We start from the raw sequence: 24,009 nt of genomic DNA, 5'->3' as shown, positions 1-24,009 counted from the left end.
GGTCACAATTTTCGACGCATAGCAAGGAGCAAGGACTTGTACTATAGAAACTCCCCTAAACCATACGGAAACGTGTAACGTGACGCAATAATGTGTAATCTGCTCCTATTAAAGCCTATGAACTAACAGTATTACACAACATGACTACCATAATAGAAATCGGTTTAGGATTGAATGATAAAACAATATCTTCTAAAAACGTGAAAAACTGTCTTGAGTCAATTAACATGCACAGAGATGTGTACTTAGGCCTAAAGGTTACATAACTGAAATAAATTATGCACGGCCATCAAACCTAACAATTTAAAATCAGTAAAGTAGTTGAAAGAACCAGCCTGTTCCACATGCCTAAAGCAACTGAAAATGTGCCAGTTGATCAAGCCATGCGGGGACGACTGAACCTTACAACCAACCGTATTATCTTATACGCTAGTTGTATAACAACTAAACATACGAATACCGTACTTTTCTTGGTATCATAATAATTCACTTTCATCACCATTGACAAATTATGATTATACAGGCCATGTATTAATCCTTATATGGAGTGTGTGGCCTGTCTGCCTGTCAAGAGCGAAGTCTTCCTCTCCACATGTCGCGGTGTGTTGGGTTAGCAGAGTTCATGTTCACGGCTAACAGGTCACGCTTAACACGTTCTTCCCAAGAAAGTTTTGGTCTACCTTGACCCCGCTTTGCTGCAATGTTAACACATTAAACCCGAGAGATCCAGCTAGTATAACTTACATTTATTTTCTGCTATTTATGCGGTACGATTCAAGCCAATGGTGGCGCATGGCATTGCTGTGTTTGTGTATTTGAAACGAAATGTAACAAACATAAACATAACATTGGATTTTTTATCATGTTACGTTGTGCATCAGGCTGTCGACTGGCTGACCTTTTTAAACAGGAAATGCTTTTGTAATGTGCCACATTTATTCTGTTCAAAAAATAAGACCAGTCATGATCACAAGCAAATTTACAAGGATTCTGTACTTGCAGAAACGCTCATTTTTGTTGTTGTACACTAAAAGTAGTGCTTTACAATTATGGCTCTTTCAATGCATGACATCAGCATTTTGAAAACCACTTGGGATGAAGTAGCAAAGTTGGGAATGGAAACAGTGGGACTTGCTGTTTTGTATCAGTAAGTTAATTTTTTTTAGAATTTTCTTGTAATTTACTTTTTATAATATTAGGCCTTCTGTCAATGCATTGTCCTTTTGCAAGAGGATCAAACAAGCAATATATGCCAAACATAGCAGAGGTCTACAAAAAGGTAGAAGCTACAAAACGAGAAAGTTATTGCTTAAGATCGTAACAAGATATTCAGTTGAAAATTTGTCACGGTTGCAATACCACGAAGGACATCACACTTGTAGATAACGTGGCGTGTGGCCTACTGCTTGATACCACAAACACAGTACAATAAGCTACCATGTAGGCGTAGTGAGGCTGGTAACTTTTATCAGTACATACCAGCGCTGTATTGGCTGACTTATCATTCAAGTCATTTTAACGTCATTTTGGGTTAGCTGAGTAAACTGAAACCTTCCACTGAATTGGTAGTCGGGAGCAGGGCCGTTGAGAGTATAATTTGAACCAGGTACCAATGAGATTCCTGGGCCCTAAATTAAGTCACCTTTAAGAAAAAATTACTTTATCCAAGGAATACGTGGTGGTTTTTCAAGCTCCAGGGTCTCTTAGAAAAGTTAAGGGCCCCAAGATCATCTGGAATAGAGTCCAAAAGTACCCCTGGAACCCCCTGTCAACGTCATTGTTTGAAAGTACACCTTCAAATTTGAATGCGTTATTTTTTCAAAAGCTTTTTTAGTTAGCACACATTACTTTAACGACTTGCGCGGTTATAGTTAACGTGGCCGTGTGATAAAGACGTTTTAATGACGTAGGCCAATGAAAATGGTCGGTGACGTGACTTTGTCTCAGCACTACACGCAATGATATCGTTGACTTTGGTTGGTTTGGTTTGGTTTAGAATCTTTATCCTCGGACTGGCAAAGCCTAGATTGGTTATTCCTTGTATTTTCGCATACTTGTAGACTAGAGGCTCTTGACGCAGGGTCGGTTACCGAGATTGACAGAGTAAAGTTTTCCGATTGTTGAAGTGTTGATACCTGGGAATTGTTCCATTCACTAGGTGCCGCTGAATGGAGAGCAGTCTTTAACGTGCATTGCTCAAGCGCATACCCCGAGAGTCGAACTTGCGCAGCGTGATCTTGAGCAGGGCGCGTAACCACTGAGCTAACGGGACGTACAATTTTCTTAAAAATAATCAGGGATAGCTGAGTGTTCTCTTTACAAATTTTATTTAGTTACCATACCTGCTTATTTTATTTACTAGGCATACAGTAGCTAAGCCTGTATACAAAAAACAAAATATTGCTAAGATATATTGGCTGTAATACTTTGAAAAAGAAAATGCAATAGGCTAAGAAATAAACTATTTTGCTATACCTTTCTCTGAACTAATGCAAGAGCAAGATTTACTATCGATTTGTTATTGTATAGTGAAATAATAACCATTTTCTAAGGCTTTTCATGGACGAGCCACAAACTCAAAAGTTATTTCGGTCCATGATTCCTCCTGGAACTGAAGTCACAATGGAAAACTTGAAAAATAATGAAACATTCGCCGCACATGGAGAAGCGTAAGTTGAAACATTTTATAGTCGTGGTGTTCCACAGATTGGCAGCACTGCAAACTTGGCATAGTGAGTAAAGACATATGAAAGAGAGTATCGTACCATAAGTTATGTCATACTGGAAAAATGCTTGTAAAAGTTTGACAAGGGTCTTGTTTGTAGGCTAAATTACAGACTCCTCACAGTCTCTTTTCAAATGTTTCTGCACAGTCAAGTATAGCATCAATTGATTACAATAGACGCATGTTTCACCAATGAAGCTGAGCTCATCAGTATTGTATCACTAATTCATGCCACAGAGTTTCAGACACAGTTATATTTTATTAAGACCATTGATCGAACGAAAATGGAAGATACCATTTTTGAGTTTCACCCTTGTTTGGGATCATCATTGGTGCATATCCATGTGTCTTGGGCAGAAGTCGAACTTCCAACTTCGATACAACTTGTGGGGGTTTCCTATGCGTGGGAATCGAACCTCCGGACCATACCACGGTGTTCTGTATGTAGTTCTTAACCACTCGGCTACGTCTAAAAAATAAAGCTGTTGCTAACTGCAGTTTTATTCCGTTCAATGCGAGGGAGGATGCTTGGTTTTTCTAAGTACGCAGTTACGCACGAATGCTAACAACCTCCACGCAAGGAACCACAATACCAGGGTTAGAGTTTGCAGGTCATAAGCATCGCACTTATATTAATTAGTGGGATATGAGGAGTTGTAGTTCAGAACGAGATGAGTTTTACTTCAGTTGTGTTTTTGTTGTTTTTGTATAAATCTTTGTCACTGACCATGTGATGTATTTTGATCATGTTTTCCTTTTTTAGAGTGGCTCTTGCGATTGACAAAGTAGTCAAGTTGCTTGATTATCCTAAGGAGCTTGTGGAATTCTTGCAGGAATTGGGTACAGTTCACAACCTGAGGAATGTGGAACCGTACAATTTTGATGTAAGAAAGCCTGTATTATAAAAAGCTATGGTTTTGCGAGCTATAGCCGTCTGTATAGAAGAGCTGTATCTTTTAAACATGGACAAATTCGGACTTTGTAAATTTGCTTTGGACGATCGATCATTGTGGAAAATCACGGCGGCCGACGCCCTTTTCAGGCAGGGTCGATAATGACAATGAGCGTATGTAGAAATGAAGAAACGACAACCAATAATATCGCAATGTGGATGTCATTAATATGATCAGCGGCATCAATAATGTAGGTGCACCCTTAGCACGGTTGTCTTTGTAGAACGAAGTTATGATGGTTCCGCTATTGGCTCGCTTTATTTTAGTTCGGCGTATTTATAAAAGCTTTACTTAAAATTTAAAATAAAGAAATAAAATGAGCTTTAAATGAATCATTTGCAGTTTTCTAAACATTCAGCAAAAATAAATTGCAACGTATAAAAGCTTTCTTTTGCTGTTTCTTGATAGTTTTCATTGTTAGGAGCATAGAAAATCAATAAACGTCAAGTTTTTATCTGAAAATGTCCTATTTCAATTAATTCTTCTTTGTATAGACAGAAAAATTATTTTCCTTTGGTAATTTGAAGGTTAGGTGTCATTGGTGTCATAGCGATCTGTATACACAGGCCTTGCCAACGTGCCAATATTACGTTAAAAAAATGTCAAACTTTCTCTATAACCAGTATTGCCAAACACTTTGTAGATTTCCAGCACAAGTGCCAACATCTAGACCATTATTTGTTTGGTAACAATAGCACAAATGTAGCTCAAAATCACAAAAAAATATCCACAAAACTATATTTATTAACTACTACTCAAACTATCAACTTATACTAGCGATTTTGGATCCTAACAGATCGCCCTTTAGTCAAACTTATAGCTGCAAGTTGACATGACTTGTGTATAAAGGTCGCCATGGTCAATGCTATTGTCAAATTTTTTGAATGTTATTATTATTGACGCTAGCTTTCGCTTGTAATAGAAATACTGTAAATTTCAAATTTCAATCATAAATTCTGAATATTTGTTCTAGCTCTTAGGTCCAGTCTTATTAAAAGTCATCAAGTCTGTTCTGGGAGACTCTGGAACTGAAGAAGTTATAGGAACATGGAAGATCGCTTACGGAGCGATACAAGGAGGGATTTTATCCACATACTAAAGTGAAACAAAAATGATGAAAATGGCAGTGCTTGGAAAATTTGACAGACCAACATATCCTTGTTAAAAATTGCTTCAATTGTATGTTAACTGCCATGTACCAATCCATGTTATTTGACAGAAAATATTAAATCGCATTTTGTTTTTGTTTACTTTAATGCTCTATGTTTTTGTTTTTACTCGCTTTTAACTGATTATAGAATTTCCTTAATTATTATTTTACTATCAGTTCCTAATAGTTCACGTATTCCCGAAAGCCTTTGGCTGTCCTTTATAAAACTTCAACACTGAGGACTTGAGTTTAAGATTTAGCCTACTTAAGCAACAAAGAATAGGGTAGAAAAAACAGTAACAAAAAGCAACAGTAAACCACATTTGGAACAATATTGCAAGAACTGGTGTAATCAAATTTACTTGGTGAAAATTTTGAATGATAGATTGCTCATATTTAAACTTCTCTCCCGTGAGAAGTTAACTCCACAATTTAGCATCAACTTGAAATGTCAAAATATGTCTAAAATAGTCATGAAACTCAACTCTTCAATTAGTTGGTCTACTGCTAAAAATCGTTGGAAATGTCACAGCTTTCACTTGCAGAATGACATTTTGTTCGACACACGACCCTTTGCTAAAAATATAATATTTTGATTGGAACAATAAGTGTAGGCCCCGTAGCGTTGACAGGGGTGTTCAGTGGGTACTTTTGGACCCTGCCCCGTGATAATTTAAAGAACCCGTAGCCTTCCCAAGTGGCCCCAAAACTATCGCGTATTCGTTGTCTTGATTTGGGGCCCTCATTGATGCTATTGAGGTTATCTGGCACCAGGTCAAAATAGCCCTTGTCACGGCCCTGAGAAGACCTACACTAGGCTACAAAATTTATGAATCTTCCAAAAACTTCATTTAGTTTTGTTTGATAATTTGCTAAGTCTTTAATTGGTTGTCGCGTTTCTTTTTCCTAGCTACAGATTGCTTGTGAAAAACTAATGGGACTGCTTTAAAAAACGATTTAATATTAGAATTTGTCTAAAATAATTGTTTTGAACAGGAATAGAGACAAATCGCTACATGATATTTCTCATGACACTTTTATGTTGCCGTGGTTAATGGATTACGTCATGTATCGATTTCCATTTGTTGTTTATTTACCTAAGAAATCTCTAATGGTTTTTGCAAATGTTCGTGCTAATTGAATTCGCTATTAACATACAAGTCTGCACGAGGTCTACCCACGAATGGACATTTTATAAACATCTTTGTGTAATTTTCGTATTTATTTCCCGAAAAGTTGTACCTTTAAAAGGGTTGTCAGAGTATTTAAATTTTGTTTTCTTATTTAGCAAAAAATTACTTTACTTCAGCAATTCTGCAAGGAAAGAGTTTATGTTAAAAATGCTCATTTTAACTCTTGGAAGATGTTTTGCCACATCTTTTGCATTTTACCTATAATTAAACTATCCCTGAATTAAACTTTTATAATTTGTGTCGTGGCCATTTAATAATTCGTGATCTGACCAAGACAAACATGTCAAATAACTGACGGTTAAACAGATGAAGCTTCTAGTCATTCAACTCAAATAATGAAAGATTGTATTAAATTGTTGTATTCGAAGATTTTGAAGCGACATGAATCGTTACAAACTCAAGCTTTTGACCATTCCAAAAAAAGAAAACACTTGAGTTGGTGTTGTATGCGATCTATACGCTCGAGTGCCTTTTTACCTCACAAAACTGTGAGTAGGTATGCGTTTCAAACATGGCTCACTGTATTGCAGGCCTACCAGACGCGCTGTGCCACTTAAAAACTAAAGGCGAAGGCTTTTAAATCACATTTAACGTCTAATTGGTAAAGATCAATCATTTTACCGTTTCACAAATCTAAAATTTCGTAAAATCATAAACAGGTAATTTTTTAAATAAGTCTTAAATCTGATAAAAATACTACCCCCACCCCTCTAGTTTTAGGTGAACAGTGCGTCTGGTAGTTCTTCAAAGTAATGAGTCATGGTTTAAGCTCATACTGTCTCTGTTATATCACAAATCTCACGTTGTAGCTGATATTCTTATTTCATATCGGAAAGTTAAACATGCAAAGATTTAAAGACTATAGTTTGAGATAATATTTGAATTTTCGAATCTGACTTGATTATATTTACTTGTTGTTCGTTTGTATCTTAAATGAAGGATTCTTTGTATAACTTTTCATTACCAATAACAATGAGGGACCAGAACAGAGGTTGAAAGACACCAGTGTCTAATTCATTACTAAGATCTTGGGATGCAGAATAACAGGGTTGTTTGAAAGTTTTATTTTCGAAATTTTGAAGAAATAAGTTTCAAAGTAAAAAATTGTTTGTTGTGAATTTGTTGCCTTTCAATACAAAAAAACTTTAGTTTTGCTAGTCAACTCAAAACGAAGTTGATAGGACGAAAAATATATGGTTGCTATCACCATGTTCTTCGAAGAATTGCTGATTTTTTGCTGGCTTATAAAGTGTTTGAAACAAATAAAATTTTTATGTGCTTATCCAAAAACATAAAACATGTTTAAAACAACCATATCGGAAAGTACAATAAGTGCATAAAACATGGTTTCTTAAAAAAAACTCTCTTTTTTTTCACTTCTAACCTATTTTCGTAGAGTAACATTTTGTTCTGTTTCGGACAAAAATGTTTTGTTCCGTTTTTTGTTTTGCAACATTTCGTACCGTTTTGAACAAAAAATCATTTCAAAGAGCCTTGTACATTTTGAAAGCGGTAAAAGTGTAAAGTAAAAGTGTAAAGTGTAAAAAAATAAACGATTAATTAGTTTATTCCTAATTAATTGTTGATTTAAGACAATAATAAAATAATCGTTTAGAAAATAGTAACTATAAGTATTAAAACCAACAATACATCCAAAACAAATAAAAATAAAGGATTGTCGTACACATGAAAAATTCATGATAAGATGAAAGGATAATTATAACCTTTTAAAATAAGCTACAGTAAAAACATCATTGGGATAAAAAAGCTTTTTCAACTTTAAAATATATTTTATACAAATAAGATAATTATAAGCTATGGATACTTACTGTAACGCGAGGAATTGAAAATTGATGTATTAAATACAGTAGTTCAGCATAACAAAAAGACCTTAGAAGTTTTAAAATTTCTGATTTTGCTAAAAGCAATCTAGTCTTCAAAAACTTCTCCGTGGTTTGAATTGAGATGATGCGTGAAGATTTGTTTGTTGGCTATTTAGGTTTCGTGTACCACTCGAGGTTGATCTCATTTTTTCTGACAGAACTACTTTTTGTAGGTAGAAAACTCTGATACAAAATATTGAAATCAATCAACGCGCATGGTTTTAATAACTGGAAGTTGTTTAGCTGATGGTATGAACTGCAGACGAAGTATGTTCTTATCTATATTCCGAAAGCAGAACTGAAATTAAATTCGCTGTTTTCGGTGTTTAAACAGCAAATAAAATGTAATGTAAACGCCAAAGCTGAAACAAATAAAAAAATTAGTGCTTTTCAATTCAATTCAATTCAATTTTATTTTTTGCTGCTAGCGCAAATATGTACAGAACGGCAAAGTAAACATACGAATTTGACACCAACAAAAGGGAAAGATGGCAAAACCCAAAATTTTAAAATATACATCGATAAAACAGTGTTACCACTATCTTAAAATTGCACAGCCACCAAACCTAGAAGCGAAATAGAAATTTTATTTTTTTTGTGAAATAGACCTACAATATCTTACAAATAGTCCTAATTTCCTTTTTTGAATTTCAGGTGCCTGGTCAAACGTTGGTTTAGACTTTAGAAAAAAACTATTGATTTATTTTCTTAATGATTGCTTTCTGTGTTAAGTAGATCGCCCATTTGAGGAAGTGTCATAGTACCAGATCACCTTTTCCAGTTAGTTTTTCCCACTTTGAATTTCATATTTTGATTTTACCGTACTTTGGAGCTTTTTGCTTCACAATGGCAAGCATTCTGGCGTCATAAGGAGATAATGAAGTTTTTTTTGACAAATGAGAAAGCAGCTTTGCTGACATGCAACTGCAGAGAAATTCAACAAGAATTATTTTTGCATTTTTAAAATATTTGAAACAATCAGTTGATGCTGAAAAGGTGCCAAAGATATTCAGTTGTTTATGAGTTTTAAGGTGAATAAAGTGCAGAAGATTTAATAATCATTTTTAATTAAGCATTTATGTTAAATCTGTCAGCCTTCAAGACTGAGATACACAGAACTAGATATGCAGCAAGAGTTGGTTTCGTAATACTGGAGGCTGAATTCAAACAGAAGGATATTTTTCGTGTTACAGAGGTCATTGTTACGTCATAGTTGTTTCAAGCAAAGCTCACTGTGCAAATGTTACAAAAACAATGCAAAAAAGTAAGTTGCAATTGATATATGCATAGCTAGCTATTGAATTACGCTTTGGGACAAACGTTTCTCATGCGAATTCCCCCTTTCTGAGATAAAGCTGTAGTGTATGATGGTTGATTTGCGAAGGCATGCAATTCAGCAACATGAATGTCAAACCGGCGCAAATATAAACAGTCGCCACGTTGTAGCTCATAACTACTGTAGTCTACTGCATTGTGTTCCAAGACAACATGAGGAAGTTAAAGTTGATAAATCAAAACTTACAGTAACGCTAACATAATCACCTTTAGCTGTGGCTGATTTGAAATGAAATGTTATCTCTCAGCAAGCCTTTAGCCTGATATATGCCTGATAGCCTGCAATAACGGATTCAGGAAGGGAGCGATCGCCTCCTCCTGAAATACAGAAATGTAACGTTATTCACAGTGTATTTGCAAGAGAAATAAAACAAAGTAACTTTAGCGGGTTTAACATGATGGATTACATACACAAATATAACATAATTAAAAATAAACTCATAACGTTTTCGACATTTACGTGTGTCCTCATCAAGAATTACATATCTGCAATAGGCTATATATAAAATGATAAAAAGGTTACTTGATCACACAAAAATAGAAGATCTTCTAACTATGACAAAACTACATCCAATTGCAGCAATAATAAAATCAAAAGTTTTAAAACTGTTCGGCCACACTAAAAGATCACAATTCGGAATCAGCAAAGTTTGCACAGAAGGCAAAGTAGAAGGAAAAAGAAAACGTGGCAGACAACCAAAACGATGGCAAGATAACATTCAATCATGGACCAGACTCCACTTGACGACACTGGGCGAGTTGGCTCAAAATCGCCACTCGTCGAAGCAAATAAGCCATGTTGATGCGCAATCTGCCGCAGGCGGAGATAACGACTGATGATGATATATAAAAAGAAAAGTGTAAGGTAAATTTGACTTTGCACTATAACTGTAACAGTATACTAACGACACTCCAGACTGAAAAGCACAAACTGAACAACCGATACAGGAATGATTACAAGTAAATTATACTGTGGGAAATACATCACATGAGATGTAAACTACCGTATAATTTACTTGTAATCATTCTTGTATCACTTGTTCAACTTGGGCTTGTCAGTCTGGAGTGTCGCTAGTATACAGTTACAGTTATAGTGCAAAGTCAAATTTACCTCAAAAATTTCATTTTATGTATATTGCAGATAGCCTATGTAATTCCTGATGAGGATACACGTACGTGTCGAAAACGTTAGAGTTTATTTTTAATTATGTTATATTTGTGTATGTAATACATCATGTTAAACCTGCTAAAGTTACTTTGTTTTATTTCACTATGGTTTAACAAAGCAAACTCTCTACCAAAGCAGAATTTGCAAGATTCGATTAATGTTGGCCTACACATTATTGTGTTTTTTTTTAAATCGCCCCATCTTAATCCTAAGGCTACTTGCTGGATCCGTTCTTGGCTGATATGTGGCAAAAATACAATCAGGCCAACGTCATAATGTATTGGCGTCAAAACAATCAGTGGCCTATTCTTCGTGCATGCCTTTCATGCTGAAGTATAAGCAACCTAATGGAGTCTGTTAGTGGTTACTCCTCTCTCAATCACACAATGAATTCCTGTTCATTTGATTTGAACTTAGATGAATAAACATACGCTCAAATTGCCAGCAAGTAACTTTGTATAGTTTCATTAGGTCATGTTTTAAAACCATAAATAGACATAACTCAGCAACGACACTACATTTAACATTATAAAAACATAAAACGATAAGCAAACGTTTTCGGCTAGTCATACAGCCCTTTTAAAGCCTATAAGACAATATTTTTAAAAGAAATACTAAAGAATAATATACTATCCCAGCAAAAATATGGACAAATCTAAACATTTGAGGAACTAACAGGCAATCATTTGCTGGCGGAGCTTCCTATCTTTTAACAGTTTTTGATTGAATTGTCACGTCTTGTGCTTCTCGTATTTTTACTTTGTTTTTTTCCACTATTTTGTGCTGTGCTTCTGTCCATCTTGCGTAACCTACTTGAGTCCTTTTCTAAACAATTAATTAATTTTACCTCTCAAACACTTGACCCGTTGTGCTGCGTAATTTTTCAGTTATCATTTTTTGTGAGCTAGGCAAATTTCTCAAATGTTTATATTTGAGAATATTTTTGCTGTGATACTATATGATTCTTTAGCATTGCTTTAAAAAATATTTTATTATGGGCTTGAAAAGGGATGTATGACTAGCCGAAAACGTTCGCTTTATTTTGTTTTTTGTTTTTATAATGTTAAATGTAGTGTTGTTGCTGAGTTATGTCTGTTTATGGTTTAAAAAAGTTACCTCTCTACCCAAATTGCATATTTTGAAAAGTGTCAAAATCCCATAATAAAAGTTATAGGTCTGGTGTAAGTATGCAACAAAATTATGTATATAACAAGTAAGTAGCAAAGATATAGAAAACAGAATCGGCTGCGTATAGCGAAAGTTTACAGTATTAAATGTCTGGCTAACGATTGCAAGGTTTTGTGATATCGTTAAATGTAGAAAAGACAATTGGCTTTCTTGCATTGCAAGGTGGCTTAGTGATTAGTGCGCCCGCCTCCGAAGCGGTAGGCATGGGTTCGATACCTTGTCGGGTCATTCCAAAGACTTTTTAAAAATGGTACTGAATCTAATTTCTGCTTGGCACTGAGCAATGGAGTAGATTCGGGTAATAATGTACTCAGTTGCGCCTCTATACGGCTGCATTGACACTGTCTGCTTTGTAAAGCGCTGTGGAGCAACGCATTCTGCGATGGATACAGCGCTATATAAAAACTAACATTATTATTATTAGTATTATTGCTGCAATTTAATTATAAACCTGGACCATAAAGATTGCAGTAACGGTACTTGGAATTCTACTTCTTAAAAGATTTTTTTTTTCTATGAACAGATATTTGATACTTTACTGCACTAAATGTCTTTAACACATGATCAAATATTGTTACTACGAAGAACCTGGATAGATGTCACAAAAATTGGAGCCAAGGAAGTGGGCATCGCTCTTTTACACAGGTATCTTCTACATAAAACGTGTTTTTTCGTAGTTGAAGATTTGTGGATGGACGGAAGGCAAGGAAACCAATCTTTACGTCCACCATTACGTGTCATACTAAAGACACAGCCACATGCTCCTGAGCGGTGTCGAACCAGCGCCCTTTCGAGTGCTTTCAGGGCTGGCACTGTTAGTGCTGACTAGTATAGTATAAGATTTAGATTGAGTGAATTAAAAGGCAAGGAAGCCAATCTTCAGGTCCACCTTCAGGCATTCTTTTAAGTGTCCTGCCACAGACAGCGGACACAGCCGCATGCTTCTGAGAGGTGTCAAACCGCCACCCTTTCGTGCGTTATTCTGGGCTTTCACTACTCGGCTACGCGGCCGACAAATGAGTTAACATTAGCTAAATCAAACTGAACTTTGTCCATGCAAAATATTACAAAATGTTCTTGCTTTGGAAGGTTCAGATTGGTTTATTTGCTTCTGCATTTTGAACTTAAGCTTCTTTGCTAAGTCTCTTAGTTAATTCAAACCGTTGACGCTTGACCGTTTAATGGGGTTGACAGTTTAAAGCAGCGGTGGCCAAAATGCGGCACGTGTAAACATTATATTATGTGGCCTCCGTCTGGGCTCTAGAACAGTGGTTCTTAACCTTTACTAACCTGCCAAACCCTTACGCTAATCTGCAAGCTTTCGTTGAACCCCAAATTTTCGCCGAATTACAAAAACAAGACTCTAGCCTACCACATTTAGTAGTAATACATTACTGTATTAATAAGACTTCTGTTGTTGTTTTTCTGAGACCAATAGTGAGATTCGAGGCTTTGTCTCGGAAACAGCAACTCTCATGTCACTTTCGTATGCAAGCCGGTTTCGTTTTTCTGTTTTATCACCCACAAGAATAGAAAACGCAAGCTCGCATAAATAAATGGTTACGAATGGCATGAGAACTTCCAGGGCAACTTTTGTAATAAGAGGATAACTTTCCATTTGTTGGCACCAAAACGTTTGAAGATTTGTTGTATTGAAGTTTCTTTTTTGCACCTCGCTTTCTTGAAGCTCGATAATGTCAACCAAGTATGGACTGTTTACTGCTGTTGCAGTATCATAAACAAATGGTTGACGTAGGCTTATCCAGTACCCATGCTGGATATTGCGTTTGTTCAGGAAAGTAGTAGGCTACTGAGTTCCATCAATCAATCATTTTATTTTTCGTCATTAACGCGTCCGGACGAAAACGATACTACTAACTACAATACAGTAGTCGATATAAACCTACCAGCACGTTAATAAACGGGAAAAGGTGGCAAAACCTTGAAAGTTAGCAAAGCCGTACTGCACATAATTCTCTGACAACTTTCTTTTTTTGGCAGGCGCGTTAGGCTAAAGTTAAACACCAGATGAACATAATAAACAACATTATGCCTGGCGCATGAAATGAACACTGTTAGAAGTGTGCTGTTTTCGTGTTTACTTTTGTCATTCTTTGTTATTAAATATGTTACATTAAAAAAGGTTACATTTAAAAAGGTGTGGCAATCATGAGACTTTTTTTTCTAGCATAAATATCTGTGTCTTAATACAGTGAAGAAGAAAAAGAAAAAATATAGGCCTACCGGTCCGATACTGACTGATGGCTGACTACTGAACACTACCGCCAGTCAATACAAGCCTTAAGCAAACCTGCCTGCAAAAAAGTAAAAATAGCCTACAGTAAAGTAAGCGTAGGCTAAAAAATTTTGTTCGATTTCGTTACAAAAAGAATTTCCTTAAAAATTGAAAATAGAACTAACATGCAAAAAGCAAACGTGAGGAAATTCATGTTTTGAGAACATCAAGTTTTTTTTACCGATTGTTTTTACAATGTTACGTAATTATATATATTTTTGCATTCTGTGTTACATGCAGATGGCATCATTACATCACGCGTGAATCACACAGATGTTTATTTACCATCACGTAAGCCGCAATTAAGTTTTGGCTGGACAATATTTTCCAAAAATATTCGCTGATATACCATTCAGTAGGCAGTGTGTTAATGTTTCAGAGGACGTTCGCGCCGAACCCCTGAAACAGCTTCGTCGAACTCCTGGGGTTCGATCGAACCCTGGTTAAGAACCACTGCTCTAGAATAAACAGCCTTAAAGCTTAATTCGAATTTCAAGGAATAAAGGAGTGAACATTTTAATGCGGCCGCCAAGATTCGTAAAAAGCAAAATGCAGCCTGTGACTAAAAAAACTTGGAAGTTCCTGGTTTAAAGGGATGTGGCCGATAAGTATTTCCACATTCGGTGACGTCAGCGCTTAGTTCTTGAATATGATTTTCTTGCATTTGCCAAAAGGTTATTGTTTTATTGGTTTTGTTTGCAGGAGCAGTTTTTCCTTCGATTGGCTTACACGTGATTAAAATAGTATTTTTGTTACATTGGTGGAGACTTGGAAAAAAAAATTAGAACAAGCTGGTGATAAAGACCCAAGTCTGTGGAAGAATCAAACATTCTTGATCAGGGCTATAGGCAATGTACAGTATGGTCAAATACGTTCGTAGCATGCCTTTGTATCATGGAAAACGCTCTGCCATTGTACAGTTTAAATTAGTTTGCTTATACTTTTAATAAACGTTTCAAATTTTGCAGGCTTTTTACAGATTGTCCTCATTTAGTGGTGTTCTTTTATGAAATATACCCTCCAAATTTCCCAGTCACACTGAACAATATTAGAAGAAATAGAGCAATAGTTCAGCATAGCCGCAAGTATACCGTTTGATAATTTTCTTATTAGAATTTAAGATAACACTTATTTTTCAAATGGTTTTAGAGATTATGTTAGCAAGAAAAGGCGTAATGAGAAGTAAGAACTAGAAACGAATGCAGAGAATGACTTTCACTTTTTACCACCATGGTTGGTTTTTTACTTGTCGAAATTGATATTAACAAAAAATAAACACTTGTCACTACATTCCTTTAAAGGCATACTAAATGAAATTTTCAAACGGGAATTAAGTATTAAAATGCGTAAACTGAACATTCAAGAATACATTTAAAAAAATATTACCGAAAAAAAAATTTGTTTTTAATGGCGCTGGCAAGGCCCAAAGTCCAATGTTTCACTTATTTTCATTTTTTTTCAAAATGACCAAAAAGTGCAAATACAGCTCGAGAATACGTCACAAAAGACAGCAATAACAAAAGCCACGTTACAACATCTGATGTTTTAACATCAGATCTGAGGTTTTGAGCAAACTGTCTGATGTTTTGACGTTGAAATCTGATGTTTTGATGTACATACATACATAGCCTACAGTTAAATCGCCGGCAGTAACAACTGTTGCGTGATCAGCTGATTGCTCGTCTTTTGTTACGTAGACTGTACAGTCGCACGCTTCGCTGCTCAGGCCCATTCTGGTTTTGAAAGCTCTGACAAAAGCACGTGCGCAATGGTGGTCAGACCGCAATGGGGCAAAATTTTATTGAAAATCGTTTTATGGTAGCATGTTAAACACAAAGAACGTGGAAAATCGCCAAGTCAGGTTTTTCCTTTAGTATCCCTTTAAGTATTCATTTTATCTAGGCAAAACGAAGGTTCAATTATTAAATGGAAAATCATGAGAAGCGTTTATCCACAAAATGATATCGTTTATAAGCCAAGCTGTGCCATATTTTCAAAATTTCTCTAATTGTATAACGAAAATGAAAAATATTCTCCGTTGCATTAATATACAGCATTTTTTTCGTATATCACCATGTGGAACGGACTTTGCTTCATATCATACGTTTCTTTTCCAACCAGTAAATTATTCCTTTGTCACATTGATTTAAACGTCTGTAGACGTTGTATCATTGTAAAAAAGGACTGATTTGTTGATTGAAGTGCAGATGATTTGTTTGCTTGTTTTCTTTGTTTGTGCTTAGTACCGAAAATAGTTTTTTAATTACACTGTGCTGTATTTTAATATAATAAAAAAAAGTTGCTTAATCCAGGCCTTTGTTACAGAATAGTCGCAGCGGTTGAAGAAACCTTGAACTTGCTGGATCAGCCTCATTTGCTGGCAAACTTTCTCGGCCAACTTGGGCACCTTCACAAGACCCAATCAGTTGACGCTGACGCGTTTGAGGTTAAATTTATAAAAGATCAAACCGCTTCTTGTGTTTACAAAAGAATGATGTACATCATAGCCTTAGACTTGGCATTTCATGCTCGGCATTGTAAAGTTTTTTTTTTGTTTGAAATGCACCTTCATAGCCCACAGATCTAAATCAGTCAGCCTCTTCAAACAGATTATTTGCAGATGTTAGAATCTCAGAAGCAGAAAGGTTGTAGGCCTATTATATATTTTTTCTTCAATAGAGTAGCCTAGTAATTTGTATGCTTCATGTATGATGGGTCATCCAACGTAAAGTCTATATATGTTGATCTCAACGCTTGACAATACGCAACAGCTTCCAAAGCTCTAGGTGCGGGTACTTTACTTTATTTAAGCAGAAACAAGATTTAAACATTGTTTTATAAAGTATTTGGCATGACCCGAAAGCTGACAAGGCACTTCATCTCGTTTGTAAATTTATGAACATATTTGTTAAGCAAATGACAACAACCAGAGAACGCAATAGGCTCATAGGCGGTAGCGTTGGCAGGGAGGCCCGAGGGTCACTTTGGGACTCGGTCCTGGAATAATTTTAAGAGCCCGAAATCTTTCAGGGGGGGCAAGAACATAAAACACCCAATTTTTTTGAAGTCCTATTGTGTTCTGTGAAAATGTCTTGTTTTGGGTTCTGGGGTTCCTATTGGTACCGGGCCCAAATTATTTTTTCAATGGCCCTGCTCATAAGGAACCCGGGAAAGTAAAAGGATGAACCCTCGGCCCAGGTGTCCAACAAGAGGACTCCTGATCCTGAGCAAGTGCACTTTTTTGTGCAGGCAGTTCCACCTGTCGCGAGGGTCGAAGTAACAGTATTGCAGTTTGGCGTGGAAGGCCTCACCAAAGCCAAGAGCAGCATCTTGGAACATCTAAAACAAGAATACAACGTAATCAACTAGCAATCCAATAAATTGTCTGAAAAACAGTACAATATTAAAATACGCTTATTTTATTTTTTTACAGAAAATGGGACCAGTTTTTCTGAAAGTGGTCAGAACTGCTTTAGCTGACAAAGGTACAGATGAAGTTATGGATACCTGGTCAGCATTTTATGAAGTTATAAAAGAAGGCATTATTTCAGTGCTTTAACTGAAAACACTTGATATTATAACATCATAAATGCTAGAAGAATTGGCTTAGAATATCTTGTGACAAAAATGAGACGCTTTCGACAAAAACCGTAAGGGAAGTGGTGGGGGCTCAATAGTGCAGAGCCAGTACACATACATTGTGTGATATAACCGAGCGGATGAAAGTTAAAATCAACAGCGTATGTTTGCAACCTAACCCTAAACCACTTATTACGCATCAGTGCTAAACGATTTAACGAGATAAAAATGTTAGGCCTATTTCAAATTTTATTGAAAACACGCGTCAGGTGTTTCTTGCATTGTTATGATATTCGTCGACATTTGCATGTTGATATAAGACGAAATCACAGCGTAGCCATGTAAAACCAATTCTTTGAGGGAAAAGTGTAAACTTACAACGATATCGTAAAAAAACGATTCTGCCACTTTTCTGTCTCGGCGTATTTTAAACGAAAACGCAACACCACCAGTTTCACCAAAGCACCAATAAGATTAATGCAAGCCTGGGTGGTGACATAAATCTGAAGCCTACAGTGAGTTGCAGAAGTAATCTGATGCTTGCTGAGAAGGCTAATTCTTGTCTAATGTCTACGTTAAGCTCTGCCCGGATTTTGTAGCCAACTGCATTCAAACGTCTTTCTGTTTTCTTCAACAGCGTGAGTGTTTATCATTAAACGTTTAAAACAAGTTTGAAAGAGATCTGGTTAAAGAGTTATGACACAATAATCAACATAACATACAGGTAGGGGAGACTGGGGGAAGTTGGGCCATTTTTCACATTTTTGAACGTAGATCACTCAACTCTAATTCGATTGTAGAACGCTATGCATCATTATGATCTTGATTCTTCGAGTAATTCTTTCTGAATTTTGAATTTATTCTAAGTCTTTCAGGAAAAAATGTATGAGGGTTTAAAAAACGATAACTTTTCTGCCCAATGTGCCCCCACCCCTGGGGTACATTGGACCACACATGGGGCACGTTGGGCCGGTATGTAAAACAATAAGAAATAATCATACTAAGTCAGTGTTAACTGCAAATGATGAATTAATATCATAAATGATCACTGTCCCGAAATACTTTCCCGAAAGGACACTTTTCCAACAGGACACTTGTCCGAAAATAAAGTGTATTTTATATGCAATGTTCCTTCATCAGGGATGTGCAATTGCGGGCAAGTGTCCTTTCGGGCAAGTATCATGTTTGAAAAAGTGTCCTTTCGGGCAAGCGTCTTTCGGATAACTGTGTACTGGTTCTCATAATTACAACAAAACATTTTTAAACAAACAATGCAGAAATAGGTAACTTTTTTAACTTTTCAAAGTGGCCCAACTTACCCCAACAGCAGCCATATTGTTTTGTACAACTTGCCAGATTGATCTATAAAAGATTCGACAGAATGGAGTACCATAAACTGACACTTAATCTCTGGCGATATAAATATATATGAGCCACAAATATAGCACTTTCAGTTGCAGTTCTGCATGCTTACGTTTCAAGTAGATAATTTTTCAAAAAAAACACAAAAAAGTAAACTTTCCTACTTCACTCATAAACGCTGACCACAATCAACTTCACCTCACCATTGTATGATCTGAGAACGAAACGGCATCACATGACGCCATCACGTGACATGCAGCGATTGTGTATCCCAAGATATATGGGTGGCCCAACATGCCTCACCGGCCCAACTTCCCCCAGTCTCCCCTATAAAAAGTTTCATTATTCCTTAAAGTAGTTTCTTGGCTTATTATTAGCTTATTAGTAGTTCAGTACTTCCTTAGTTCCTTGAAGTAGGAAACACACAACAGATCTTACAGATTTCATTATTTGATAACAATGAAACGTTTTGCGGAAGGTCGGGACACTTATTAAAAACGAGGATGAGGTAAGAAATGTGGAAAACTGCTGCAGGCTATACTATCCCATACAAAACGGTACGTCTGGTCACTTTATAAAAGAAACTATTCACGCTAGAATGTTGACATAATCTTATATGATGAAAACGACTTCAACAATTTTCAAGCGACTTTAAGCATTTTCTTGCAATAGAGCGAAAACTGGTCATTGAGAGTAAGGATTTAAAATAGTTTTATTATTTTTACAATAATGTAATCGTTTTGTTTATTTATTGTCGCTCTACAACAGCTAAGGTCTTGTAGCGACAGGGCTCATTTTATATCAGGTTTAAGATGTCATCACATTATTACCCGACTTATTGTTTCTTACCGCCTTAGGCTATGCAAGAAAAAACACATTCGGTACCGTTTTTGACCCGACCTGGGTTCTATCTCAGATCTACAAACACTAAAGCCGAAACCAATTGGCTACAGGCAGTTCAAAATAATTAGAAAATGTAGAAACGAAGTCAAAGCAAAGAAATTTTCCTTCAAAACGAAAAAAACTCCAACCACTTCATCTGGTCCAGATCTGCTCAGATCTATACCCGATCCAGTGAATATCTGAGCCAGATAAAGTGGTTGTCTAGGAAAGCTGAGTACTTGGTAGGGGCGACAATGCTGCTCGCTTTATATTTTAAGGCAAGGCAGCTTCTGCGTTGTGAAATTGGTCAGATCTATACCCAATCCAGTGAATATCTGAGCCAGATAAAGTAGTTGTCTGGGAAAGCTGAGTCTTGGTAGGGGCGACAATGCTGCTCGCTTTATATTTTAAGGCAAGGCAGCTTCTGCGTTGTGAAATTATTGCGTGCTTCGTTTAGGATTCAAATGGATCGGATTCGCTGAGTGTTCAAAACAAAACAACTTATTTAAAAACAAAGCAAAGATAAAAAATTTAACTCAACTCGAAACAAAACAAATAGGTCAAATATTTCTCTAAACAGTTATTTCCAAACATTCTAATTGTCCATCAATTAAAACAATCAACGTCACTGTCGTACAAGTAAAATAGAATCTTATATTATAAAGGTACCGATGGAACGAAAGTAAATGACGTCATATTCGAGTTTCACTCTTATTAGTGATACATATCCAAGTGTTTGGAACCGAAATCAAACTTCCAATTTGATGGGAATTTTAACCGTTCTTGACTTGGGTTTGTGCCACTAATGTTCCCATACCGGAGTAAAACTGTAATATGGCGACTTCCATTTTTGTTAGATCGGGTCCTTAAAGATTTTACAAATCCTCACGTCTTCTTAAATCTTATATTACACAGCCTACACTATACTAGAAATATTTTATAAAAAAAGTAACAATTTTATTTTTGAAAATTGAATGAGGCTGTTCACCAGGCATTAAATTAAATAATATGAGACGTTCTACTGGTGCAAATTAAGCTAAACTATCACAAGATGTACACAGTGACAAAAGCAGATTGTTACTGTATACATCTTGTGATAGTTTAGCTTAATTTGCACTAGTAGAACGTCTCATATTATTTAATTTTATTTTTCTTTGCGTTTATGAAGAATTTTCCTTTGCACTTTGCGGTTTATCGAACTCTTTGTAGCTGAGATTTGTATGTCCACTCAGTCCTGTTGCCTGGTTACTGGCATCATTTTTACGGGTCACAGCTCTGCAAATCACGATATGTAAATTGTAACATTAAATTTAAATGTGATACCCTGCAAAAACAATTAATCCAGGAAAAAGAACAGTCACAGCTTTTTATTTTTACTTTAAATCAGATAAAATTGCTTAAAAATATGTTTTTAAACAAAAGAGGCTAAGACGGACACAGACTACGACGGACACAGTGTTACGCCAGTGTGATTGATGTAACAAGATGTGTCCATGCCCGAGCTTCTGATGGCTTGAAAATACGCTACTATGAATGCATATACAGTAACAATGGTCGTTCGAGCAAGTCGCTATTGCTGTGCCTAAGACAACTACTGTATAATCGTTTTACTGATCAAAGCGATTCATGGCGCTTTCAAACCTTTGTTCGCTATACTCACTCTTCGCTTTGTCTGGGAGGCGCAATTATGATATAAGAAGATACTTAGATGCATTGTTTAAAGATGATGTAGATGTAGTTTTTTCATAATAAACAAATAGTTGAATAGGTTCACAATGGTGAAAGACATAATCATTCGAGAGTAACGCTATACTCCAGTCGAAAGATTTGGAACCTTACTTTTGAAATTGTTTAGGCTAAGCATTAAAGCTCTTACCTCATTTTGAATATCAGCATAACAATTGCAATCAATGAGATTGATAGAGCAATTGCCAGAACTATAGAAGCAGCTACAACTTTAGTCTCGCCACTTCCACCTGAAGAAAACAACGTCGAGATAGAATGTTTTCATGAAAAAAGAAAATGAAAATTACATATTAGTAATGCTGGTACTGCTATTTTGCATTCATCAAATGCTGGCATTTGCACAACAATCTAACCTCTTAGTGTTATTTATTAAGTAAGAATCGATTTCGCTATAGTAATAGCGTCTTCAGCTAGCACATGTAAAAAAGAAAATTTGAAAATACGTAAAACGAACAAATAAAGCAAACTCCGATATTATCAACATGCATAAAATTCTACCCTAAATAGATGGTTACATAAAATTAAAATCAAAACCTGCAAGCCTAAATCTTAAACTGGTGTTCTGCCACGATTTTCAACACTATACTGGTACAAAATTTAAGAACACATGAACATTATCATCCATCAAGTAAATTACAATCGTTCAACCAGACGAATACAAAGAAAAACGCAATTTAGATTACAGCCCACTGCCATAAGTTTACATTGATATAACGCCAAAAAGAATAACTTGTGAATGGGCATGGTTGAATAATCTACACTACAGGGGTCGGGGAGGTTGCTGATGACATGGGAGTAACAAAACAGAGTAATGCAATCGAACTTGGCATTGTCATATTCAATATATCTTCCATATTCGCACATAATTGGACGGTTTCGGCTTTTCCAAAGACCTCAGCCGGAATCTAAACTTTTGTAAATAAATCTAACTAGTTTTAGCTTATTTTTTAGAAATTTTAATTAATTGTTTAACTGTTAAAAAGCAGCAAAAAATAAAAACCAAAAATTTGAAGAAATGATGAAAAGTCGGTAATAAAAGATCGTTTGTTTGTCGTATCCAGGCTTACACCTGGTGGTTGAAGATTTAGATTAAGTGGACGGGAAGGCAAGGAAGCCAATCTTCAGGCATGTCTTTAAGTGTCCTGCCAGATACAGCCGCATGCTCTTGAGCGGTGTCGAACCGGCTTCCTTTCGATTGCCGTTCCAGCGCTCTCACCACTCGGCTATGCACCCGACAGAGAAATCATATTAAAGCAGATTATTTATTCTGTAGCTGCCCAAACAGCACAGCATAGAATCCATGACGTAAGTAGCTTTTTAGTATGTTCAATAAAATGGGCAACCAAATCATGTGGGATCAATTAGATTCATAAGTTAGTATTTATCATTTGGGCACTCAAAGCAGAGAAAAAAACAATTGTGCAAATGAGTAGGAATAATAATTTTTTTGATTTTGGTGCAACTGAGTCATGTTAATTCAGACAGTTTTACAAAGAATTACTTAGATTCAAGATAATTTTGTATTTTGAGACTTTCCAGATCAACACGAAACGGTTGTAACTAATATAAAAAAACTAGTATTTTTGAAACCTTGGGAAATTTATGCCCCACTGCTCCCCTGTTGTACATATGGTGGTCACATGCAAGGGCGCGGGAAGTAGGGGTGCTCAAGGGGCTGCAGCCCCCCTAGAACAAACTCAGCCCCCCCTGGAATTTTCAATAATTGCTTCAGCCCCCCCTAGAAAATTCTGACAATTTAAGGTGGGCCTAAATCATATTTTCAGAAATTTTTTTGAACAATAATATTGCTACGATGAATCGAGTTCTTGTCACGTGTGGTCGCGCTCATCATTTGCAATAAAGAGTCGTCAATCATAGGGAGCTATATAGGCTACCTCGCAGTAGCGGTACTAGCCACCCTCCCTACTAACACGGCGGTCCATCGTTTATTGAACATCATTCTGCAATATTTACATTTCATGCTGTAGGCCAGTGCTACTCAAACGCCGGTACGCGTACCGGTGCCGGTACACGAGCACATGTCTGCTGGTACGCGGTCAGTTAGGAGAAATTGTAAATTGAGTAATTCCTTTTATGTTGATCAGAACGTCTATATAATAATTTTTAGGCAACGATAATGTTCAATCTGCTTTCCCAGCTATAGACTGTTTGGTGGCCCGCTACTACGACGACTTCCAGTTACGTCACAAAGAAATATTATTTGTGAAAGCACAGACATTGGAAACATGGCAATTTTGATGGTGTATGTACGTTATGAATATGAAGGCAAATTAAAAGAAGAGTTTTTTTTCTCTGCCGCTCTTCCACGTAGAACAACTGGTGCAAAAATATCAAAGACTATTATTGATTACATTGAAAACAAAGGATTAGATATGAAGAATTGCGTTGGAGTATGTTCCGATGGTGCTGCTGCAATGATAGGAGAAAAATCGGGAGTAATTACACGAATGCAGTTGGCTCCAGAATGTGCTTCAACGCATTGCTTTATTCATAGGGAAAGTCTTGCAACCAAGAAATTGTCAACGAAG

At 36.2% G+C, this 24,009-nt stretch overlaps 2 protein-coding genes across 3 annotated transcripts; both read left to right on the top strand.

The window, feature by feature from the left end:
• Positions 1 to 1,049: 1,049 nt before the first annotated feature.
• On the top strand, positions 1,050 to 4,777 carry LOC145782818 (uncharacterized). Its single transcript, XM_082594585.1, has 4 exons — positions 1,050 to 1,147; positions 2,553 to 2,669; positions 3,489 to 3,609; positions 4,652 to 4,777. The coding sequence occupies exons 1-4, from the start codon at positions 1,050 to 1,052 to the stop codon at positions 4,775 to 4,777; spliced, it is 462 nt and encodes a 153-aa protein (XP_082450711.1).
• Positions 4,778 to 8,823: 4,046 nt separating this feature from the next.
• On the top strand, positions 8,824 to 17,991 carry LOC145783535 (uncharacterized). 2 transcript variants are annotated; one of them, XM_082595432.1, is made up of 6 exons: positions 8,824 to 8,935; positions 9,098 to 9,168; positions 12,119 to 12,240; positions 14,860 to 14,976; positions 16,217 to 16,337; positions 17,325 to 17,991. In XM_082595432.1, exons 3-6 carry the CDS (start codon positions 12,143 to 12,145, stop codon positions 17,448 to 17,450), a joined length of 462 nt encoding a protein of 153 aa, XP_082451558.1. In that variant the 5' UTR covers positions 8,824 to 8,935; positions 9,098 to 9,168; positions 12,119 to 12,142; the 3' UTR covers positions 17,451 to 17,991. The 2 variants fall into 2 exon arrangements, with proteins under 2 accessions (XP_082451558.1, XP_082451559.1); XM_082595433.1 differs by lacking the exon at positions 14,860 to 14,976 and having other exon boundaries at positions 8,829 to 9,168.
• Positions 17,992 to 24,009: the final 6,018 nt, after the last annotated feature.

The sequence above is a fragment of the Aplidium turbinatum genome, chromosome 14, assembly GCF_918807975.1.
Source record: "Aplidium turbinatum chromosome 14, kaAplTurb1.1, whole genome shotgun sequence".
NCBI lineage: Eukaryota > Metazoa > Chordata > Ascidiacea > Aplousobranchia > Polyclinidae > Aplidium > Aplidium turbinatum.
Note: the sequence above shows the minus strand (reverse complement) of the source record. Positions and strands in the feature narration are given on the sequence as shown.